General features: G+C 30.4%; 1 protein-coding gene and 1 long non-coding RNA gene across 3 annotated transcripts; one reads left to right on the plus strand and one right to left on the minus strand.

The window, feature by feature from the left end:
* Nucleotides 1–764: 764 nt before the first annotated feature.
* On the plus strand, nt 765–6,249 carry LOC107927035 (uncharacterized). 2 transcript variants are annotated; one of them, XM_016858002.2, is made up of 13 exons: nt 765–1,096; nt 1,514–1,691; nt 1,798–1,860; nt 1,996–2,101; nt 2,275–2,379; nt 2,467–2,543; nt 2,639–2,753; nt 3,341–3,413; nt 3,778–3,972; nt 4,127–4,247; nt 5,045–5,269; nt 5,346–5,397; nt 5,991–6,249. In XM_016858002.2, the coding sequence occupies exons 1-12, from the start codon at nt 1,020–1,022 to the stop codon at nt 5,391–5,393; spliced, it is 1,383 nt and encodes a 460-aa protein (XP_016713491.2). In that variant the 5' UTR covers nt 765–1,019; the 3' UTR covers nt 5,394–5,397; nt 5,991–6,249. The 2 variants fall into 2 exon arrangements, with proteins under 2 accessions (XP_016713491.2, XP_016713492.2); XM_016858003.2 differs by having other exon boundaries at nt 771–1,096; nt 2,050–2,101.
* A 13,141-nt stretch (nt 6,250–19,390) lies between these two features.
* Nucleotides 19,391–20,536, minus strand: LOC107927045 (uncharacterized). The gene is made up of 2 exons (XR_001692364.2): nt 19,949–20,536; nt 19,391–19,651 (listed from the first exon to the last, which is right to left on the minus strand). It is a non-coding gene; the product is annotated as an uncharacterized lncRNA (long non-coding RNA).
* Nucleotides 20,537–20,593: the final 57 nt, after the last annotated feature.

Genomic DNA, 20,593 nt, shown 5'->3' on the forward strand with positions numbered 1-20,593 from the left:
TTTCTCTTAATTTTTAAATAATATATAAATTTAAAATTATATAAGAAAGTAAACTATAATGTTAATTTGGGGAAAATTTTAAAAATTGGTAAAATAACATGTAACAATTTTTAATTGCTGTGTTACCCATCATTGTTGTATTCAAGTAATAAATCTTTTTTGGCATAATGCCTAAATTTACCTATAGCCCCTCTTTAATTCATAAATAGGAGAATAACGCGTTTCAGCACGCTCAAACCCCCGTCTTCCTGTATTAACAACATGCTCATACCGATCGAGTTAAGACTCAATCGGCTTACTCCCTAATATTTAAAAACTAGAAACTAAGTTTTACTGACTAATAGATCAAATTATAGTTTTGGTCCTTTTAATTTTATTAATTTTTGAGATTTAATCTTTATATTTTAATTTGACATAATTTGATTAACTTATTTTATTATTATTTACTCCAAAATGTGAAGACATGTCTTTAAAAAATAATAATATGTCAACAAATGCTTAAAAGTGTTTTAAAAAAATATCATTCAATTAACTCGATCTAATAAAAAAATTACATGTTAATCAAATACTTAACAGTGTTATTTTAAAAAATTTCATATGATCACTTTAACGAAAATAATTAATTACAGTAATATTTTGGGCTAATTAATAATATTATTAAAATAAAAACTAAATTATAAATAAAAATAAATTACATAGACTAAATTTGAAATTTTAGCAAAGTAGACATGAGTCCTTCTTCTAATGGACTTCAAAGCAAAGAAGGGGGGGGGGGCTCTGTTTTATGGACTCTTTGTCGTTTTGACCCAAAAACCCTGAAAATTTTGGTCCAGCAGTAACTGCTAAACCCTTTGATGAAAGCCATTTACATCTTTAAAATCGCTCACTGCTAAACTTGTTTCTGGTTTTGGCGCTAATTGAAATAAATTGGAAAAGAGTAACAGTTAAACGAAGCTTTTCCCTCTTAGGGTTTGCTTCTTCTTCTTCTTCTTCTTTTCCTTAGCTACAGACAATCGGAGATGATGGACATTGATGAACCACTTGATTTTGAAGTAGAAGATTCTCTTCTTATTAACCCTGTTGTTCCCAGCAAAAGGTTTTCACCTGTTACCCATATTTTTAAATTATTCTCTTTCAATAAATTTCTCTATTATATTCTTAATCTTTCTTTTGTTTCATGTTTTGATACAATTTACCGGTTTGGGTTGCTAGGGTTTTTTTTTCTTTTTCGGTTTGGATTTTAAGTTAATGAGGTTGATTGAGAACCCATCAGTTTGAACATGGTTCGCTTCCTTAAAGATAATAGCTTTGTTAATATTTTTTTATGAATTTAATAAGATTTTAGAACCTATTTACTTTATTATGCTTTTGCTTTCCCATTTTTGCCAAAGGAGAATTGCTTTGAGCATTTCCAATGAATTTGAGCTGCTTACTATGTTCTTTTTTTTTTATATTAATCATGCAGTTCTATTTGATTCTTTGTAGTAACGTGTACTGTAAAAATGGTTTTTAGGAAAAACCTTATGGGACTGGATGAGCTTTTGACTGAACACTACAAGGAACAAAGCAAACTTATTGAGAATGAAGCCAGGAAACAGGCAAAAGCTCGGAAATGTTATGTGTCTGATGATGAGGATAAGAATTGCAAAGAAGCTATGCTTGCAAGTCTTCTCGATGATTGCCAAAAACAGGCATAAAAACAACCTTTTTCTTTTTCTCATTGCTCTCATTTTGTGATGCATTCTGTGTTTGTTTCATTTTAAGTTGACTGAAAGTAAATGTATTTTTCTTTTATAGATGAAAGCAATTCATAGCGTAGAAGAGATGTCTGAATGGGGCTTATGTGTCTTCGGGGAGCAGGTTTTCTCGTAAATAACATTAGTTTATCATGCTTGACATTGTGCTTTCCAACTAGTGGAAGAACTTCTTTCACAAAACTTGATATTTCAAGTGACTGAAAATTCTTTATTTTTGGTTTCTTTGTTCAATTTACAGAAGACTATACCACCTCTATCTTTTCCTGAGCTTGGAAATTGGTCAATTTTGCAGTCTTTCATGAATAATGAGCTCAACTCTCTGGTGGGGCTTACTAAAGAGAAAGGTCCTTCACTTTTTTGTACTTGCTTTCTCATATCCTTTTTTTTGGTAAATATATTTCTCCATTTAGTTTTGGATTGCAGATTGCATCAATTCTAGTTTCCATAATATGCATTTTGTTCGGTGAGAAGAAACATTCTTGCATGTATCACTGACCTCTTTCATGCATTCTTTTAGGGTGCACTTTCCTTGAAGGGTTATTGAAAAATGGATGGCTCTTAAAATTGATATTTAAATGTGGCTGTGTAGAAAAATCACTAGCTACATGGACCTTTTTCTTAAGTGAGTATATCCATTACCTTTGGCCCTAGCTTCTTCCTTTAATGGCCAGTGGATGCTTATTTTGTGCTTATCTATTGCTTCTGTCAGTGCTATATTCATCAAAAGAGGAGTTGAGGTCGTCTGCTTGTGAGTTTTGGTGTGCCATTCTTTCATCAAAAATTCAGGTGAACAGATGTTTATCTGCAATAGCTGAAAATAAATTTTGATGTACGTAAAATGAGTATTTCTTATGAATTGGTTATTTGAAAATCTTATCCAGGTTGGCATGCAACCCATTGAAATTGACTGGTACCCCAGCTATCCTGAATTAAAGAGTGCCCTTGAAACATATGGGTTTCTTTTCAATTTTTCATCCAATATATCCGCTGAAAATAGTAAGCTCTTCAGTCTCTTTTCCCGCTTCTAGTCCATTTCGTTTAGCACTTAAATTGATTCATCCTCGATCTTCTATAGGCCATGATCACGCATCTTCTACACATCAAGTTAGGATTATTGATGTTGTTGGCAGAAAGTTTGCTTTTATAGTTTAACCATTATGAACTATTACTTTTTCAGATTACGTATTGTTTTCTCAAATCTAATTCTTCTGTTAGTTTCTTAAGGACAAGATCCAGTTGGTACAGTTGATTATACATGGTATAAAGCTTTACTGCTAATACCTAATACACATTGTTTGTTTGCCTGCCATCCTTTTCTTTTACATGTATTTTTGCCTTCTTTCCTGATCTTACATTCAATGACTCAATTTTTGAACTCTGGTCATCTGACTTCGCATACACTATGTATTGTGATTTCTTTTCTTCCCTTGTTCAATATATTGAATTCAATTGTTTAGATCTATAGTTAACACACTTGAGGTCAATGCCTCACCCGAGTTGTGGCCTGTTCCTTTCTTCCTTTTTAATCAATAATAACGGACTGTTTGATTTCATATCTTTCTCACATAAAATTTGGTGCTTAGGTTCTGGTTGTAAAGGGCCACCTCAAAATATCATAACCTGGATCAAATTTACTGCTGTTTATTGTCAAGTAAGGTACGTGACAGTGGGGTTCTAATATCAAAAGTGTGTGAATACTTTCATTTGAAGCTGCCTAGGTTCTTTGGGTTTGTCTATAAGATGAATGCGACTGTTAGTGGTAATTAATGCCCAACATGTAATATAGAAATGTTGAATGGCTGCCGCATATTTCCCAAGTGTTTTGAGATTAACAAAATTTTGTGATGTATGGTTTGCTCCCTAGTGTTGTATATTACTGTGAGATTGACCACCTATGGAAATAGAAATCGTGTATTGGCTTTCATGCAAGTTGAATTTTCAATATTATGTGATAACAGTTACTCCTTGTTCTCAAATATTGCTGATTTTGAAGTTCAGTATGACATTATTCTCCTTTCAGGTGTAATAAGCAGTCTATCCTTTTGACTTCAGACTGTCAAGAGCTAGCGGAAGTTATCCTTTGTCTATTCTTAGACCGGCGACTTGAAGGTCTCTCCGTTCTTATGAGGAACTGTATGCAATCAATTATCAGTTCATTCACAGAAGAAGAATGGATTAACAGCTACTCTAGAATAGCGAAATCTATTGCCTCAAGGTTATTATTCTTTAGTGATGGTTTCTTAGCCCAACCCTTCCCACCCCAACATTGCTCACTCAATGCTTGAGTGCATATTGTCGATTGCATTAACTTTCATTTTGCTGTTTCCTTTTTCTACTTTCTTGCTTATGCTTGCCTCACATGAATGCAGAGTTCCTACAGACTTGAACTGCTTGCGAGCAGTGCAATGCATTTCAGGAGTTGATCCTCGTACCAAACATCTCAAAAGCGTTGTTGCCTTCGAAATTCTTGTTAATTGTTTTGAGAACAAGGTAGCCCTCTGTTCTTGCTTTTTCATTAGTTCTCTGTTTGAAAGTTCTTATTTTCTTGCTAATTGCTTCCAACTTGAGATTACCGCCTTGAGAAAGTATTGTTTTTGAGGAACTAATGCCATGTGATGAAACTAATTTTCTTCTGATGTCATACCAGCATTATCCAGATATAGTAGTTATAATGCATTATCTATCCATAATATACTTAAAGAATCTTTGAATTGATAAAAATACCCTTTATTGTTTATTATATCATTACATAAACATTAAAGGAATATTTAATCTTTAGTATTAAATTTTTAATATTAGAAAAATATTTTATTAAAGTTGAAATTACACTTCTTTATAGTTTACTATGATTTAAATTATTTAATTTTGAGTTACATTTTTACTGATATTTCAACTAAGGCTTACTATTATAAAATAGATGCATTAGCATTCAACATTTAAGTATTTTCATTTAATTATTAGCAAAAAACTCAGAAAAGACTTCATATTTCACTATAACTTTCATTCTAACTTTAATTATGGTTTGAAGTTTTTTATTATTGTAAAATATAAATATAAATAATATGTTTTAGTTTTCTTCAACATTTTAATAATATTATTTTACATTAGTTAATTAATTAAAAAATAAACATGTAAAATCACGTGCAACACATGCGATATTAAGAACTAGTTTGTTTAAAACGATAAGATAATAGCATTTGTTGTGACTTTTTAAGTTTGAATTTAGCATCTTATACATTTTAAATGAGTTTCTAACACTTAGAGGTTGACTTTGTCATCCTGCTCAGGTTCATGATGATGTAGGAATCCTTACATTGCTTATCTCGATAAATGTGAAAGAAAAGGCCTGTGATTTCTTCAAGATGTACATCTATCTGGTTTTGGCTGAAAATTGGCTTCGATACGATGAAATGTTTAGCGATAAGCCAGTAATTTGTGAAATGTGGGGTGTTTTTCTACGAAACTGTTCTTGCCAAATTAGCAGCTCGGATTTGAGGCCTCGTGCATCGGAAGTATGGAACCAAACATTCTTTTCTAACTTCCAAAACTCAGCTTGTTTCCATTTATTAATTTCCTTCTGCCTTTCAGGTTCGAAATAAAGCTGCATTTCTTCTACAAGGCATTGGCAACAGTTAATCAAGTATGTCTTCTAATCCATTTCCCCTATAAATAATGTAGACTTGTTTGGGAAAAAAGATATCTAAAAGAAGCTAACCATATTCTTATTGTAATATAATCAATGTTTCATAAAAGGAGCTTCAAATCCATTTGCATTTGCTGCTATGAACACCCTCTAGCAAATTTTAATTTTGTATTTCAAAGCACTGAAAATTTCTTTCCTCATTGATGGAAAAAAACAAAGGATCTGTTTATAGACTAGTCAGACCCGAATTCAAATCCAATCCCGACCAAGCATAATGACCTCAAAATGTCTTGCACAACCTGTGGAATTACCTTAATCCAAATTACAAAACCGAAATGAATCGAACCAGGAAACTTGACCATCAACCTCAAAAGACTTGCATCCAAGATGACTCGAACAGAAATGGCCTGAACCTGAAACAACCCAAACTTAAAAGGACTAATCCTTGGAACTTATGTGAAAGTTTTAATACCAAAATGGTCTGACCCAGATTGATTTTATTTAAAACCAACCTGACCCGGTCGGTTAATGTTTGGCGCATTTGTTTTGTTGCCAACTTGGTTTTTTGATGGACTTTGATCTTTTTGCAGGCAAGGGTGCAAGTGTTGACCGAATCACCCTGATTCTTTGAAGAAATATTGGCATTCTTGGGTGTTTATTTTTTGGTAAATTTTGGAATAATTCATATCTATATGACGAGGTTATTCCAAAATTAATCCGGTTTAATGTATCTAATTGTGTAGCTTAAGTACATGTAAGTTTAACAATGACTGCAACTTCATACGTCTGACATGATGAGATATTAGATTAGTAGTTAATGTATCAATTAATCAAATGTTCTTTCCTTAATTTTTGTATTCTTTTCTTTTATCTGAATTTCGATCCAAGCTAATGGTCTAATCAAATGCAGCCTTTGTTTATGTTTCTAACCTTGAGTATACAAGGCAAAAAATAAACCAGAAAAATAAATGAAATCTTCAAGATGAAAAATGAAAAGAAAGGGAAAAAAATGCCCTTTTTTGTTGGTTAAAAGCGAAATTTTCAGAAAATAATACAAATCTTGAGCAAAGAATGGGTAAAAGAACAGAAAAAAGCAATATATATAATCATGCAATTATTCAACTTTTTTTGAATTGTTGTTGTTTTACATTTGAATCAGGAAAAGGGGACACTCATTTCTGTGGAATTCAATGAATGGGTGGAGGATCCCTTTTTCCTTAAGTTTGATTGAACAGTAAGATTATTGAATTGAGTGAACCGAGTTGCAGAATCTGAGAATCTGTTTACAAAAATTACAGCTTCAAATTTGGAACCTTGCTCAATCTAACACTCAGATGTTAGTGGTCTGTTTTTTTCTATTTATGATTTCCTTTCTGAAGTACTTAGTTGTTAGGTCTAATTTTGGTTTTACTCCAACGTATCAAAATTTAAAATTTAATCCTTATACATTTTTTAATAAGCGAAAGGGATGGGGTGGGTTGTCCAAATTCAAACCTTGCAATTTGTTTTTGATACATTTACAATTAATTTACACATAAAAAGAGCAAATCACACATCACAAATAGGACTACTCTTAATTATGATTTTTGGGTAAACACCCAATGCCACTAGGCTCTTGAAGTTCCAACCTTGCATCCAATATTAATTAAGGTAGTGGGTCAAAATTGATAACAGTGTTAATTACCGTCATTAATAGTGATGGCATGAATTTTTTTACCTATTAGTAACATTATAAAAGTAGAAAGATCTAAATATATTAACGAGAACAGTTAACGTTATTATCAATATAAACTTACTTCTAACATTACAAAAGTAAATAGATTGAATCTTAATTAAGCAGAATTAAAACCATAATTAGACTGTTTAAGTGTTACTGGTTCCGTTTGGCTTGTTTTTCAGGAGCTTAATTTAGGGTAAGTTTGTTTGGAACTCTTTAATCTTTTAGAAATTAAAAAAAACAAAGGTATTTTGCCTATACTTTCCTGGAGAATTAAACCTATTTTGGTGTATTTTTTTCAGGTAAAAGCTTTGCAGATGAGATTGTATGCAAGGAAAGAAAAGGTTAACATTAATCATACTTTTAATTATTGGAATTAATGGTAAAATAATGTTGCAATGCAACCATTAGCTATAAATAACCAAGGATAATATTGTTTAAATTAAATTAGATTAGATTAATTGGTATATTGATCCGGATAAAATGGTTAGATCAATTTTAGAGTGGAACCACTTAAAATCAAGGTTGAATCGTAAGTTAGTTGAACCGATTATATATATTATCCCAAATTAATGGCTTAAACCGAAAAAAAAAGCCTAACCAGTTCAAGCCATCAAAATACTTAAATATATATTTTAAAGCTCAGGAAAAAAAAACTAACGTAAATTGGGCTGTAAAATTTGATGTTAATGTGATTAATGTTATTTATTTGTGTTTATAATTTTGAAATTTTTTTCCTTAATTTTTCTATTTTTTTATTTCCCCGTGTTTTACTTATTTTTCAGAATTTTTCTTTTCTTTTCTAATTTCTGGGTTATTGAATCAACAGTTGGACTGAAATTTGGCTGCCTACTCAGTTCGACCACCAATCCGATTCTAAAAACATTGCATAGGGATTTTACCAAATGGCATCTCTTACCTACAAAAACTACTATCATTGCCAAAGGATTGACTTAAAATTTCGAGTCAAATTTTTATTTTGATCTCAATTTGATTTCTCTACTTTGTTAATGGTATAAGTTAGTCTAAATTGTTCGAATGTTGATTACAATTCATTATGCTAACATGATTTTTTTGTACACTAATATGTTATAACTCAATATACTAACTAAAGATATTATAGTAGTAAATACTTAAATTGAGCATAGCAGAGGGACTATAGAGAGTTCTTTGATGGAGAGAGGAAGCGTTGCAAACAAGTGAAAGGGATGCATGGAAGAAGGCGAAGAGGAAAACTGGAGCATATTCGGTAACACTAAGCACAGTGGCAGGTGATGGTCGATAAGATGGAGAAAAAGAAATATGGTTGATGATCAGGCTTAACAAAGAAGTAAGTTGAGAGAATTTCAGAAAGAATTCAAGTTCAGAATGCTGAAAATGCCGAAGTGTCAAAAGTCTTTTCACCAATTGTGAAAAGTTCTTATTTATAGTGTTTCAAGAATAAGAGTTACAAATATGGTAATTAATAAGAGTAATGATAGATATTTTTCGGTTACAATTGCATATAAGAATGGACAGTGAAAGGTTTTGTTGGTGATGGCGAATAGTGAAAAAAAATTCACTATATTTCTGAAAGTAGGGAAAAACACTCAGCGTTATAGAAAAAGGTTAAGAGGAGAACTCTTAACTACCTCCATATTTGATTCATCAAGCCAAGCTCTTCAGAACATCTCAAAAGTGAGGATAACCCAAGAACTCTAGGGCTACTTCCACTTCTTCTATTTTGGTGAAGCGGTACTATATGAAACATCTTTCACGAAACATCTCTTAAAACGTAAGACAATTGTTGTTCTTGGATGAGAGTTGTTCTTGAATAATGATTATTTTGATGTGTTCCAACCATGAGTTTTTCTCAAATAAAAGTTGTTTTATGGTGATATTTTTCTTAGTAAAGTTTGCTGCTCTAATTCCGAGAAAACACAGTTGTTCTAAATACAAGTTGTTCAATCGTCATTATTCTAAACAAGAGCTTTTCAGAATTCTAGTTGTTCTCTTTAGTAGTTGTTTTCAAATAATTATACTAGCTGACAGCTTTTCTAACTAAAACCTTGTTCTAAACATAGTTATTCTTGAACAACAATTGTTCTAAATAACAACTATTTTGCTTTGGAAGAGATATGCTTGGTAGCACAATTTCCTCAAATGTACTATCCTTTATTTCAAAGAAGAGATAAAAGACTAATTTGACCAAACATTTCACAGTTTTCACACTGTTTCTAAGTTCATTCCCTGCATTTCTTCACCTCTAAATAGTTAAGATTGTGGTTTTTCTTGTATTATGGGAGTAGGGAAAATTGGATATCAGCAAGCTGCTGAAGAATGTATGATTGACTTGATTATGATGCTAAAATTTAACAAATTTAGTTTTTTTTTATTAGTTCAACATGGCTGACTTGATTTTCGTATGAACTTGATTGTGGGATTAAATAATAAAAAAAAAAGAGTTCATGTTATCACTTTAACAATAATGAACAGTGCAATCTATTTGGATCTACTAATAAGTAGAAGGATTGAATTAGAGAGATTAAATCCCAAATTTTAGCATAATAGAGGGACTAAAACCATAATTAGACATTTATTTTTTCGTAGGGTTATTATTGGATTATATAACAATTTAAACTTACTAATAGCAACATTATAAACGTAGAGCGATCAAATTATACAAGATAAAAGTAAGTATAGTCAAAGTACTAAAACCATAATTAGACCTTGATTGACATGTCATGTTGTTGGTCATGTAAGGGGGTTTTCTTACATCATGTCTCCTTGTTTTGATCTGAGAAGGCAATCTACTGCTAGTACTAGAAGGTAGAAGGTTGATGATGTTAAATTTGTAGGCACTCACTAACTTGATGCTCAATGCATGAAGATGGTCCTTCTTCCATGGAAGAAACCAGATTGGAAGACCATTACGAAAAGCAGCCGAAAAAGTGCATTCCTACAAAGAATTCCCGCTTAATGTTAAAATGTGAAGAACATCTTCATGTATTGTTGTTGGAGCTTAAATTGATTTTTGTTGCTTTAGGATTGATTATTTTGTAATTTCAAAAGGTTTGCTGATTATCATTTCTTTGTAAAGGGATCAACTTGGGATATTTTAGCCAATTTTTTCAATAAAAAAGAAATGGGTCAAATTATAATTTTGGCCCCTCTATTGTACTCACATTTGAGATTTAATTTTTATGCCTGTGATTCATTTTATGTTTACAATGTCATAACTCAATCTATATAATTAAAACATTAACTATTCCGTAAAACACATATAAAGAAAATAAACAAATACATGTTAATATGATAAATTGAAAAAGGTAATTTTAATTTTAAGAAAAATATTTTATTAATATTTTAATCAAAATAATTAATAGTGTTGAATATTTTAAATATTTAATAATATTATAAAAGTAAAAAAATTAACTATATAAAATTAAAATATAAAAAATAAATTAATAAAAAAATCAAAACCAAAATTTACAAGCATTTTGGAATATATATTGATAAGACGTGAATTTTGAAGTTAATGCAGGTAATTGGATCCGATTATATTCTGATGGCGCAATCAAGGTGGACTCGGGGGAGACTACTACTGGGGGGTGTTGAGGACCAAAATGGTCAGTGGATCCTTGGTTTTAATAGAATGTTAGGACTTTATTCTATTTTCAATGTTGAATTATGGGGTATTCTAAATGGCTTGATTGTACTTCATAACAAGCGATGGGACAAAGTGTCGATTCATACAAATAGTATGAAGATTTTGTTGAAAATGGTTCAACGGGAATTTGTACATATTCCTAGAGAAGGGAACATAGAAGTTGGTGCGAATTCTCCCAATTTATGTCCTACTATACGATCCGTTATATAAATGGACAAATGTTCTTTTCCATTATGGATAGCAATAGTATAGCCGATCATTGTGGATATAATGATAGATGCTATTGATCAAGTTATTATTATTTCTTTTTTCCGCTTTTGTATTAAACCTTTCTATTTTTTTTAATAAATGATTTACTACAAAAGGATTCTTTGATCGCATTGTAAAGTTGGCTTTTGACCGGAATAAATGTAGTTGTTTGCAGAGAATCCGCTAAATATTAGTAACTTAAAATTTTTTTTTAAAAGTAAAGCAATTTCATCCCCAACAACATATAGAACATTGTTAGAAGATCCCTTTAATGTCCTGGATTATTACAAACAACTGGATTTTGTCATATTTAACTACCGAATCATTGTAAAAGAGCATGAATTAAAAAGTAATGGAAAAAAGAAAATCTTACAAATGTCATGTGAGAAATCATCTTTCATGTTATATCATCATGATGATGAACCAAACAATTTTTCATTGATTCAAGAGTACATTAGTATTTTAATGACAATTTTATCTTCATATATTTTTAAAATTTTTTTGAAGTAAATAGGTTTAATTTTTATGAACTACTATTTTTACAAGAGGGGAGTCAATCATCCATAGTTAGTGGGTTATTACTTGTTAGCCCAGTGGCTTTGGATTTTTCATTGTCCGTTGAGCTTTGAAGCATGATATGATCTCAAGAGATAGTGGGTCCAATCACTTCACTGTACAAATATGATTTGATTTTTTTGTTTACTTCTCAATATATGTTACCCTAATGACCAATTTCATGGATGAAGATCAAACCCTTAATCTCATGATTAAGAGATGATTTGAACAACCTTCATACCGTATCATATGATTTATTCCTTAATCTATAGTTTTAATCATGCTAAATGAATTTTTTTATAAAAAATTTAGATGGATTGGACTGTAACCTTACTCAAAATTACCCAAAATTTGAAAGTTATGCATAAACAAGACTTTTCATATGAATGCAAATTTGAAATGAAAAATCAGAAGCAGACAATTAGTGGGCAGTTACCAAATTTTGTGTCGAGTCAATATAAGAATGGCCCTTTCTGAACTTTAGATGCCAAAATGCTTTCATACGTCTAATCCAACACTTGATAGAATAATAACAAAACCGTGTGGGACCAAACCCTTTTAATTTCATCTTTCTCTGTTTAAAGTATGATTCTTATCATATCGTATACATCCCATTGTTAAATTTATATTTGTCAATGACTCGTGTCGATTGAGTCCTAATTTAATTAATATGAGTATCGTTACTAATATAGTAAGATGTGTGTTCGAGTGCATTAAAGTATATTATCCTCCTATTTATGAATTAGAGAAGAATCATGTGTAATTCTTAGGTATTGTATAAAAAACCAGATATGATCGTAACTTATAATGAAATTATTAGAAAATAATAATAATAATAATCAATAAATCTCGTGAAATATCTCTACCTTTCTATTTATATAAAAAAATAAACCCTCCTCCTCACATGCATTTTGTAAGAGGACAAATGCACCGTCGTTTTATGGGGCCTTTAAACTCCAAGAAAAATAAAATTACTTCACGGGATCGTTGGACCGTTTCTGCTCTAAAAAAAACTGAAGGTTAATTTTATCAAACATCATTGTATTATTACTTAATTTTAAATTAGTCTTTAAACTTTAAAATCTTTTAATTGAGCCTCAGAATATCAATGTTGTGTCAACCAGATCATTCATTTATCTTGCTATTAGGTTAGGAGTTAAAATTTCGTCTCAAATCCCATGCATAGTATGTTTAAAACATCATATCAAATTATAAAAACGTGTGTACTCATTGTTTAAATAGTTTATACCAAACGCGAGTTTCTTTTAACACATCAATTCCAAGTTGTCTATTTAATAGATATTTACGTGTTTACAATTTGATCCACATTTTAATATGCTCCAAGTCAAATCTCAACTGACGTTTAACACTTAAATCGACAACTAAAATGATGGAAATGGCATGATTTGGGGCTCAATTAGAATATTTTAAAGTTGTGTGATAATTTAAAGATGTTTTGTACAATTAACCCCAAAATTAAAAAGTTGTATATTTAACGAAATTTGGTTTTATTCCCAACAAAAAAATTGTGAAATATTTTAATTTTAAAATAAGTTAGTGTTATGAATGAGATATTTTATTAATTAAATTGTGGTTACAAAATTTCTTTGGGAAAATTTTCTATCAAATTGATTTGATTTGCGAAAAATTCTGTAGGTAATATGTTAAATCCTTAATGTTGCTATCAGATCTTCAAAATCAATCAGCTAATGACTAATTTTAATATATATATTTTTTTATTTTTTTCATTGCCAATGTCACATGCAATTAATATAGTTAACAAAAATATTTTAAGTTTTAAATCCTGTGAAAATTCTCTCTTTCTTAGCTGAACCCACACACACTGCTTTTTGTTAATTTAGATTTTTAAAATTTAGTTCCTTTGAATTGAGAGCTCGAGTTGTAAGGTGATGGTGCACTCTTCACACGGTAAATGAAATGTATGGGTCTTCGAGTGCCAACGCATCACCGTAAACTCAAATATACCTTAAAACTATTATAGTGTCTCCCTAAAACACAAACACAAATAAATCTTTCTCCCCAAATTTCCAACACCCATCACAAAAAAAAATAATTTTTGGAAGGAAGAAAACGCGTTCTACTGGAAGTATTTTCTGTTTCTTTTTCTAAAATTAACCTACTTCCCTAAATTTAGGAAAAAAACGGCCTATATCCTTAATTAATTTTTAAAACCAATATTTTCAACTAATTCACCCCTTACAATGAAAGAAAGATCATTGCACACCCGGTGAAAAAAACAAGTTAAAAAGGTGATTAAGTAATTCACCTAGTGATTTTTTAAAAGTTAGAATAGGTTGTTGTTAGTTTTATTTGAGATTTAATCTCTATATTTTACTTGCTTTTTTAATTTAGAAAGCTTTTTTCAATCATTAATATCGTTAATACTTTCATTAACCTATCATGTTTATTTTCTGTCAATTATAATTCATATCATATAATAATAGTTTAATCAACATGTCAAGTTAACAATTTTTTTATAAAAATTACTAACTATATCAATGATTGGACTAGAATTTTTAAACAAAAAACTTACTTTTTAACTTTTAAAGCATATGGAACAAATCTTAAATTTGTCAGAGTACAAATAGTAATAGCATATTTTACTCTCTTTTTTTAAATGAAGTAAAAACATGTAAATGATGTAAGGTACTTAATGCCTAGATTTGATAATGGATCGGGCCATTCATCCAAGTCTAAAGGTTCGCTTGAAAAGTAGGAGGGTTTGGGTAAAAATATAGGTCCGAAAAATAGACTTGGACAAAAAATAAGGTCCGCTTTCTACATGGGTCGGGTTAGAATTTTTGTCGAGCCCGATCCAATCCGAATTTGCCTAACTTTTTTTCACTGTTGTTTTGTTGCTATTTGCTGCCATTTTGATGTTTTATTGTTATTTACTATTATATTGTTACTATTTTGTTGTTATTGTTTGGATATTGTATAACTCTTGTATTGTTATTAATTCTGTTATTATTGGAGTCATTTGCTTGCTAAGTTACAATTATCTTAGTCTTATTTAAGTATAAAGATTTTTCTTAATATATTTCTAATTTGTTGGGAGACATTTATTTTAATGTTTGTAGTATATTTGATGTATTATATTTTTTAAATTTGTTTTTATATAAAAATAATATAAAAGATTTTAATACAGGCAAGTCGGGCTCGAGTTTAACATTTTTTTACTTGGGCCAAACTTTAATAAAATTTTAAATCGGGTTAGACTCGAACCTAAAAAACGAACTTAAAATTTTATATTAATCCAACTCAATCCAACCCATAAACAATTCTATTAGTCCCTCACTTAAATTCTTACTCTCTCTCTCTTTTCGTGTCATCCGTCATCTTAATAATATGGGCTTAGTAAAGCATGCTATTAGTATGAAAAACATATGTTAATATGTTTACTTGTTTGTGGAGTCAAAAATAGCTGAAGCAAGGGGATAAAAATATCGCTTTCTTTCATTATTTTGCGTCCCATCGTTGGTAATTGAACTGAGTTGCTAGCTTGCAAGATAGTTTAGGTAATCGTCGAGATGAGATTGGTGATACCAATGATTATTTTAAGAATTTATTTGATAGTTAAGAGCGTACGAATCTGTCTTACTTTCTATTAGGGGTTGAATATTATTTTTGATCTGTCAGCACTTAATGATCTATCAAGGGCTTTAACGGAAGTGACAATTCGAAGAGTCCAATTGATTGTTATTTTTGAATTAATTAAAGATTTAATTGATTGCATTTTTCGACTAGAGACTCGACTCATCCTCAAAATATTTTCTAGGGTCTTTTTTTGAACTTTAACCTTAAAAAATAAAAATTAAATAAATGTAACGCATCATAATTTTTTTAACTCTTACTTATAAAACTACAAATTTCTTGTTTATTAAGAAAGGCAAAAAAAAGAGGAGGCAAGGGTGGGATGAGTGAATTGTGTTGGTCTGATGCTTGAGTTTGCCGTTTCCTAAGGCAAAAGCCCACACACTCGTATCTTATATATGCAATCACTTCGATAAAGTTTAAGACATAATTATACAACAATGCCCCCATGGACTATGATGCGACATAAAGGCAAGGCATGGTGCCCATTTTATTCCCTCTCCCCCTGTTTGGGTTTTGGATTTACTGCTCACTTCTAATTTACATATACAAAAACTACTCCAGTAATTATCAAAGGCTACACCCTTTGATTAAATCACTTACTACTTAGCCATTTTAAGGGTTGTTTTTATTTTAGGGTACATTGTTTATACCCTACACTTGTGCCATTTTAAGAGGGTCTTTTTTTTTATATTAAGTATTTGATTAATGAATTAAAAAAAGGGGTCTTGAATTAGTCAAAGGAAAGCCCTTCAATTTCCTACAATGAGGACTTTAAAGTTTAAAAGCTTTGGCAAATTTTGGTGGGAAAGTTGGGTTACCGGCTCCCATTTTTGCACCAATGAAACAATCAGCCATTGACTCCAATATATGAACATGATTGAGAGACAAAGGCGCACTGTCACAGAGATATTTTTGGGATGGAAACTTGTCTACTTTTTAGGGTTCCAAATTGTATTACCTTCCCAAAAACAACAATTGCATGTTCTAACATTCTTTTTTAAAAAAAAACTCTAAAATGAGTTATTTGGGTGATAGGAATTTATTTGTATAAGTAACTATCATTATTTGTTGGATCAAGTGGTAAGAATTTCGATGTTTTTAAAATAAGATCTTCAACTCAGTTCAATGTTTTTTTTAAATAAAAAAACTTGTCACCTTTTAAAAAAGTTCAACTTTAAATCAAGACGTAATCTAAACTTAGAGATATCGAAAGTTCACGTATCAAAAATAATGTCTAATTTAACTAGCTACTACTTCAATTCTCTATCTTAAATTTCTTTAAATAATGGAGTTGCATTAGGTTTATACATAATTAGAGCTATCCCTAGGTTGAGCCACGGTCCAACATTTTTTTTATTTCTTTTATGGTTTTACTTTACTATTTTTAATACATTTGAAATTTAGTGTTTATTTTATTTTAAGAAATTTAATTTTACTTTTTGAATTGAAATATGTAAGTCTAATTGTTAATATCATTAAAATTCGTCTATTAAATTTAAGTTTATTTCGTCATTTTTTTACACAATTACAAAGTGAGTATTTTGTTATTTCAAAATGTCATACCGGTGAATTTAATAAAAGAATTCATACAATATTAACAATTGAACTTAAATATTGAAATTTGAAAAGTAGAGAGACTAAATTTCTAAAAATAAAAATAGAAAAATTAAATTCCAAATGTATAAAGAATACATGGACTTGGAGCTTTTTTTAACCTTTCTTTATTCAAGCTCATTTTTAGTCCGACCCAACCCACATATCTAAATTCTAGGTGAGTTTCAAATACAAGTATATATATTTATATACCTAAACTTATATTATATTGGGTTAACATATATTTTGCCTTCTAAATTTGTTCATTTGTAGCTAATTGGTATCTACTTTTTTTTAGACCTAGTTGGTACTTGAACTTATTGTATTCTATCAATCAGGTTGGTATCGCCGCACTAACGCCGTTAGTTTATACTAACATGACACTACTAATCAATTCAATGGTGCCATATGGCAGCCTTTCAATATACCACATGTCATACATAAATTAAAAAGGTAAAAAAAACTTTAAACATATATAAATTAATAAAAAAATATAAAATTTTTCACATAAAAATAAAACTGAACAAATGATGTCTAAATACATCTATATCTGAATAATAATTTGTCCAAGTTTATTCCAGATGAGTTTTTAGTAATTTTATATTTTTAAATTAGGGAACAAAATATATTTATATCTATTTTGGTCGGGATTGAATGTAAATATATTGTGATGGGTCAATATAAAACAACAAAAGCTTTCCAATTTCCAAAGTGAAAGCTAAAGCTTGCTACCTAAAATCAGTTTACCATGACTTTGTGCTAATTTTATATGTCTCATTAGGGGGAAATATATTGTTAAAGAAAGGGGCTATGCCTATCCAACTTTATTCAACTTTGGTTGACTTTATGTATAAAAGACTATCCTGCAAGGCCTTTCTTATGATATATCATTGTCATAAATAAATGTATATATGTATGTATATATATATATGAGTAGCGAAAATTAGTTTTTAGGATTGATTTTGAATTATAAAATTTTGAGAAAGTTAAAATATAAGTTTTTTCTTTTTCATTTTTAGAGGGTTAAAATTTGAAATTTAAATTTTAGGGAGTAAAATTCGATTATATTATTGAAGTAACTTAAAATTTTGTAATTTTCCACCTTTGGGGCCGGGCAAGCAGAGGCGGTCTATCCCATGGTAAAATTATCTTTTAGCCCCAAAAGTTTATAATTTAAAATTTAACTCCACTACTAGCGTGATCCCTGTATGTGTGTGGGTGTTGAAATATCAAATACGTCCACAACTTTGCATTTTTGTCATGGAATAGTAACTTTTTTGTTTTGCAGCGACACAAATCAAAGTATCTGTCTGTTGAGTAATTTTTCGTTGTGTCTCATTAAAAGAGACAATCGGATATTTATAGACATGGTTATTGTTTATGGTATTGTCATTCTTGGTAGACTTTATGCATGCTGGACACGTATATTGTTCTGGGTTGTTTACTGGACTTCGTGGCCCCCACATGCGAACTCCTTGGGTAATGGCGAGTTAAGACCGCGAGCTCCCCTTGCAAGCACCCCTTGTTGTCTTCGTACTATGGGACTTGCATGTATCTATCTGGTGGGCCCTAACCAGGTCGCAAGAAGGTGACCCGAACATTATCTAGTTCTCGGGCTAGTGATCATAAGTACATAACATTGTCCCATGGCTTTCAAATTAATACATAGAATGAAGGGACCAAAAAGCAAAGACAAGTAAATTAAGGTTGTTGATTTTTATTTTTGAATAGGTAAGATATTCCAAGTTGAAAGTTTCATATATAAAGACATTGAAAGAGCCAAGTGAGGGCAGACAGGGCCGCCCCTAAAATAGAAAATTTTCTATTTAAGTCCTTTATAATTTATAAAATTTTAAATTAGTAATGGTAAAATTATACTTTGTCCCCCAAAATAATAAAAATTTGATTTAATCCTTTAAAAATTATAAAAAAATAGTCTATTAAAATGATAAAATTATATAGTCTATTATAAAAATATAGACTATAAAAATATAATTTTTAAAAATAATAATCATAAAAATATATAATTTAATTATGACTCTCACCCAAACAAATTTTGTGATTCCACCTCTATATAAAGGTTGGTAAAAGATATGGAAAGGAGGACATTAGTCAGTAAAAAGAACAAAAGAGAAGCCCATTGGCTTTCTTTTCCACTCATATCTCATTCTTCAATCTTAATGGATGGTTGCATGCATGGTTCATGATTTAAGATGAGAAATCCTGGTGTTGAGTGTTTACGATGAAGGCTGTAAATGAAATACAGAGGATTGCAAGCTATTCGAATTTGAATCGATTTATTAATTATCAATTTAAACTTAAGCTATAGTTGGAGTTGCCATAATACTTTATTCAAATGGGTCATTTATAATTTTATTTAAATATCTTTTTTTCTATGAAATTAGATTTTTAATCTTATTATACAGAAAGAACTTAAGTACAAATAAGTTTAATCGAGCTCAAGTTTAAATAGCTCAATTAAATCTTGAGTTAAACTCAAATTACGTATTGAACTTTAAATTTCGAGTTGAGCTCGAACTTACTACTATTTGGTCCTGTAATGGCCCAAATTTGCCCGGCCCACATATATTTCAAAAAGAGAAAAAAAATAAAAAATAAAAAATCATAGAATCCAATTAAAAGTCCATTTTAAGGTCCATTTACATCTGACCCATTACACTGGTCTGAATACTAAATTTAGACAAGACCCAACTATACTGGCCCAAATATTTCCAGAAACCTTTAGGGTTTCTAGATTCTTCTGACGCCACAACAGTCAGCAACTCTAGCACATCCGCGTGCCTCCAACCGCCCCGCAATGCACTGCATCTGCGCCACACGTGCACCTTAGCGCCAGGCTGGCTCCTCATCTGCAACAAACTCAGCAAAACAACAAAGAAATCAAATAACAGAAAGGCCAGCGATTAAGAAAAAGATTATTTTGTTTTATTTTGCTGTAAATCGATAATATTTTGGCTATATAAAGCCATTTCTGAATCTGTAAAAGGGATCTTTTTTTCGGGAGATATTAAATACAAGCAAAAAATATTAAAAGGTGACCGAAGTTCTTCTTGCTCTTTTCACATTTTTTGTTTCTACAGTTATTTTAATTCTGTATTCGAGTAGAAAAAAGGAATAAAAGAAAGAGGTCGGGGAGGGAAACATACCTGGTGACCGCATCCTTTTTCTCTCCGTTGTCATCGAAGTTGAGAGGGGATCGGAGGGCCTGGAGAGCAAACGGCGGAGCGGTGCAGAGGAGAGTGTTTTAGTTTAGGTTTTTTTTTTGTTTTGTTTTTTTAAAATGAAATGGCTACTAGTTTTAGGGTTATTTTTTGTCTATAGGTGTAGTAATAAACGACGTCGTTTTATGCCAATTTGATGGTCTCAAAACGGCGCCGTTTGAAGCCAAGATCTATGCAGTGACCCGACCCGAGGGAAGGATCCGTGCATTTCCATTCAATGGTTTATTTTTGAAATTAGTCCCTTCGCATTAAATTTTATTTCAAATCGGTTTTCCTCCAGTTTTTTTTTAAATCGTATCACATATTTTATTTTATTTTCATTTGGATCCAAACCTAAACGGCGCCGTTTTCTATGAGTGGTTTTGAATGTTTAGATTTCGCACTTAATTGTAATTTTAGTCCCTCATTTTCTAAGTTGATTACCAATTTAGTTCATCTTTATTTTTCCTTTTATTTCTATTTGTAGTGTTTTATTTTTATTTTTATTTTTTTAATTTCAATATCATTTTTTAATCCTATTATTATTATTATTATTATTATTATTATTATTATTATTTCTCCTTTATATTT

This window comes from Gossypium hirsutum, chromosome D03 (genome assembly GCF_007990345.1).
Source record: "Gossypium hirsutum isolate 1008001.06 chromosome D03, Gossypium_hirsutum_v2.1, whole genome shotgun sequence".
NCBI lineage: Eukaryota > Viridiplantae > Streptophyta > Magnoliopsida > Malvales > Malvaceae > Gossypium > Gossypium hirsutum.

Excerpts from the sequence above, each read along its gene's own strand:
- LOC107927035 (XM_016858002.2), top strand. The coding sequence starts at position 1,020 with ATGATGGACATTGATGAACCACTTGATTTTGAAGTAGAAGATTCTCTT. Across the intron at positions 2,102-2,274 it reads GGGGCTTACTAAAGAGAAAG|GGTGCACTTTCCTTGAAGGG; the intron begins GTCCTTCACTTT and ends GCATTCTTTTAG. Across the intron at positions 2,754-3,340 it reads CAATATATCCGCTGAAAATA|GTTCTGGTTGTAAAGGGCCA; the intron begins GTAAGCTCTTCA and ends TTTGGTGCTTAG.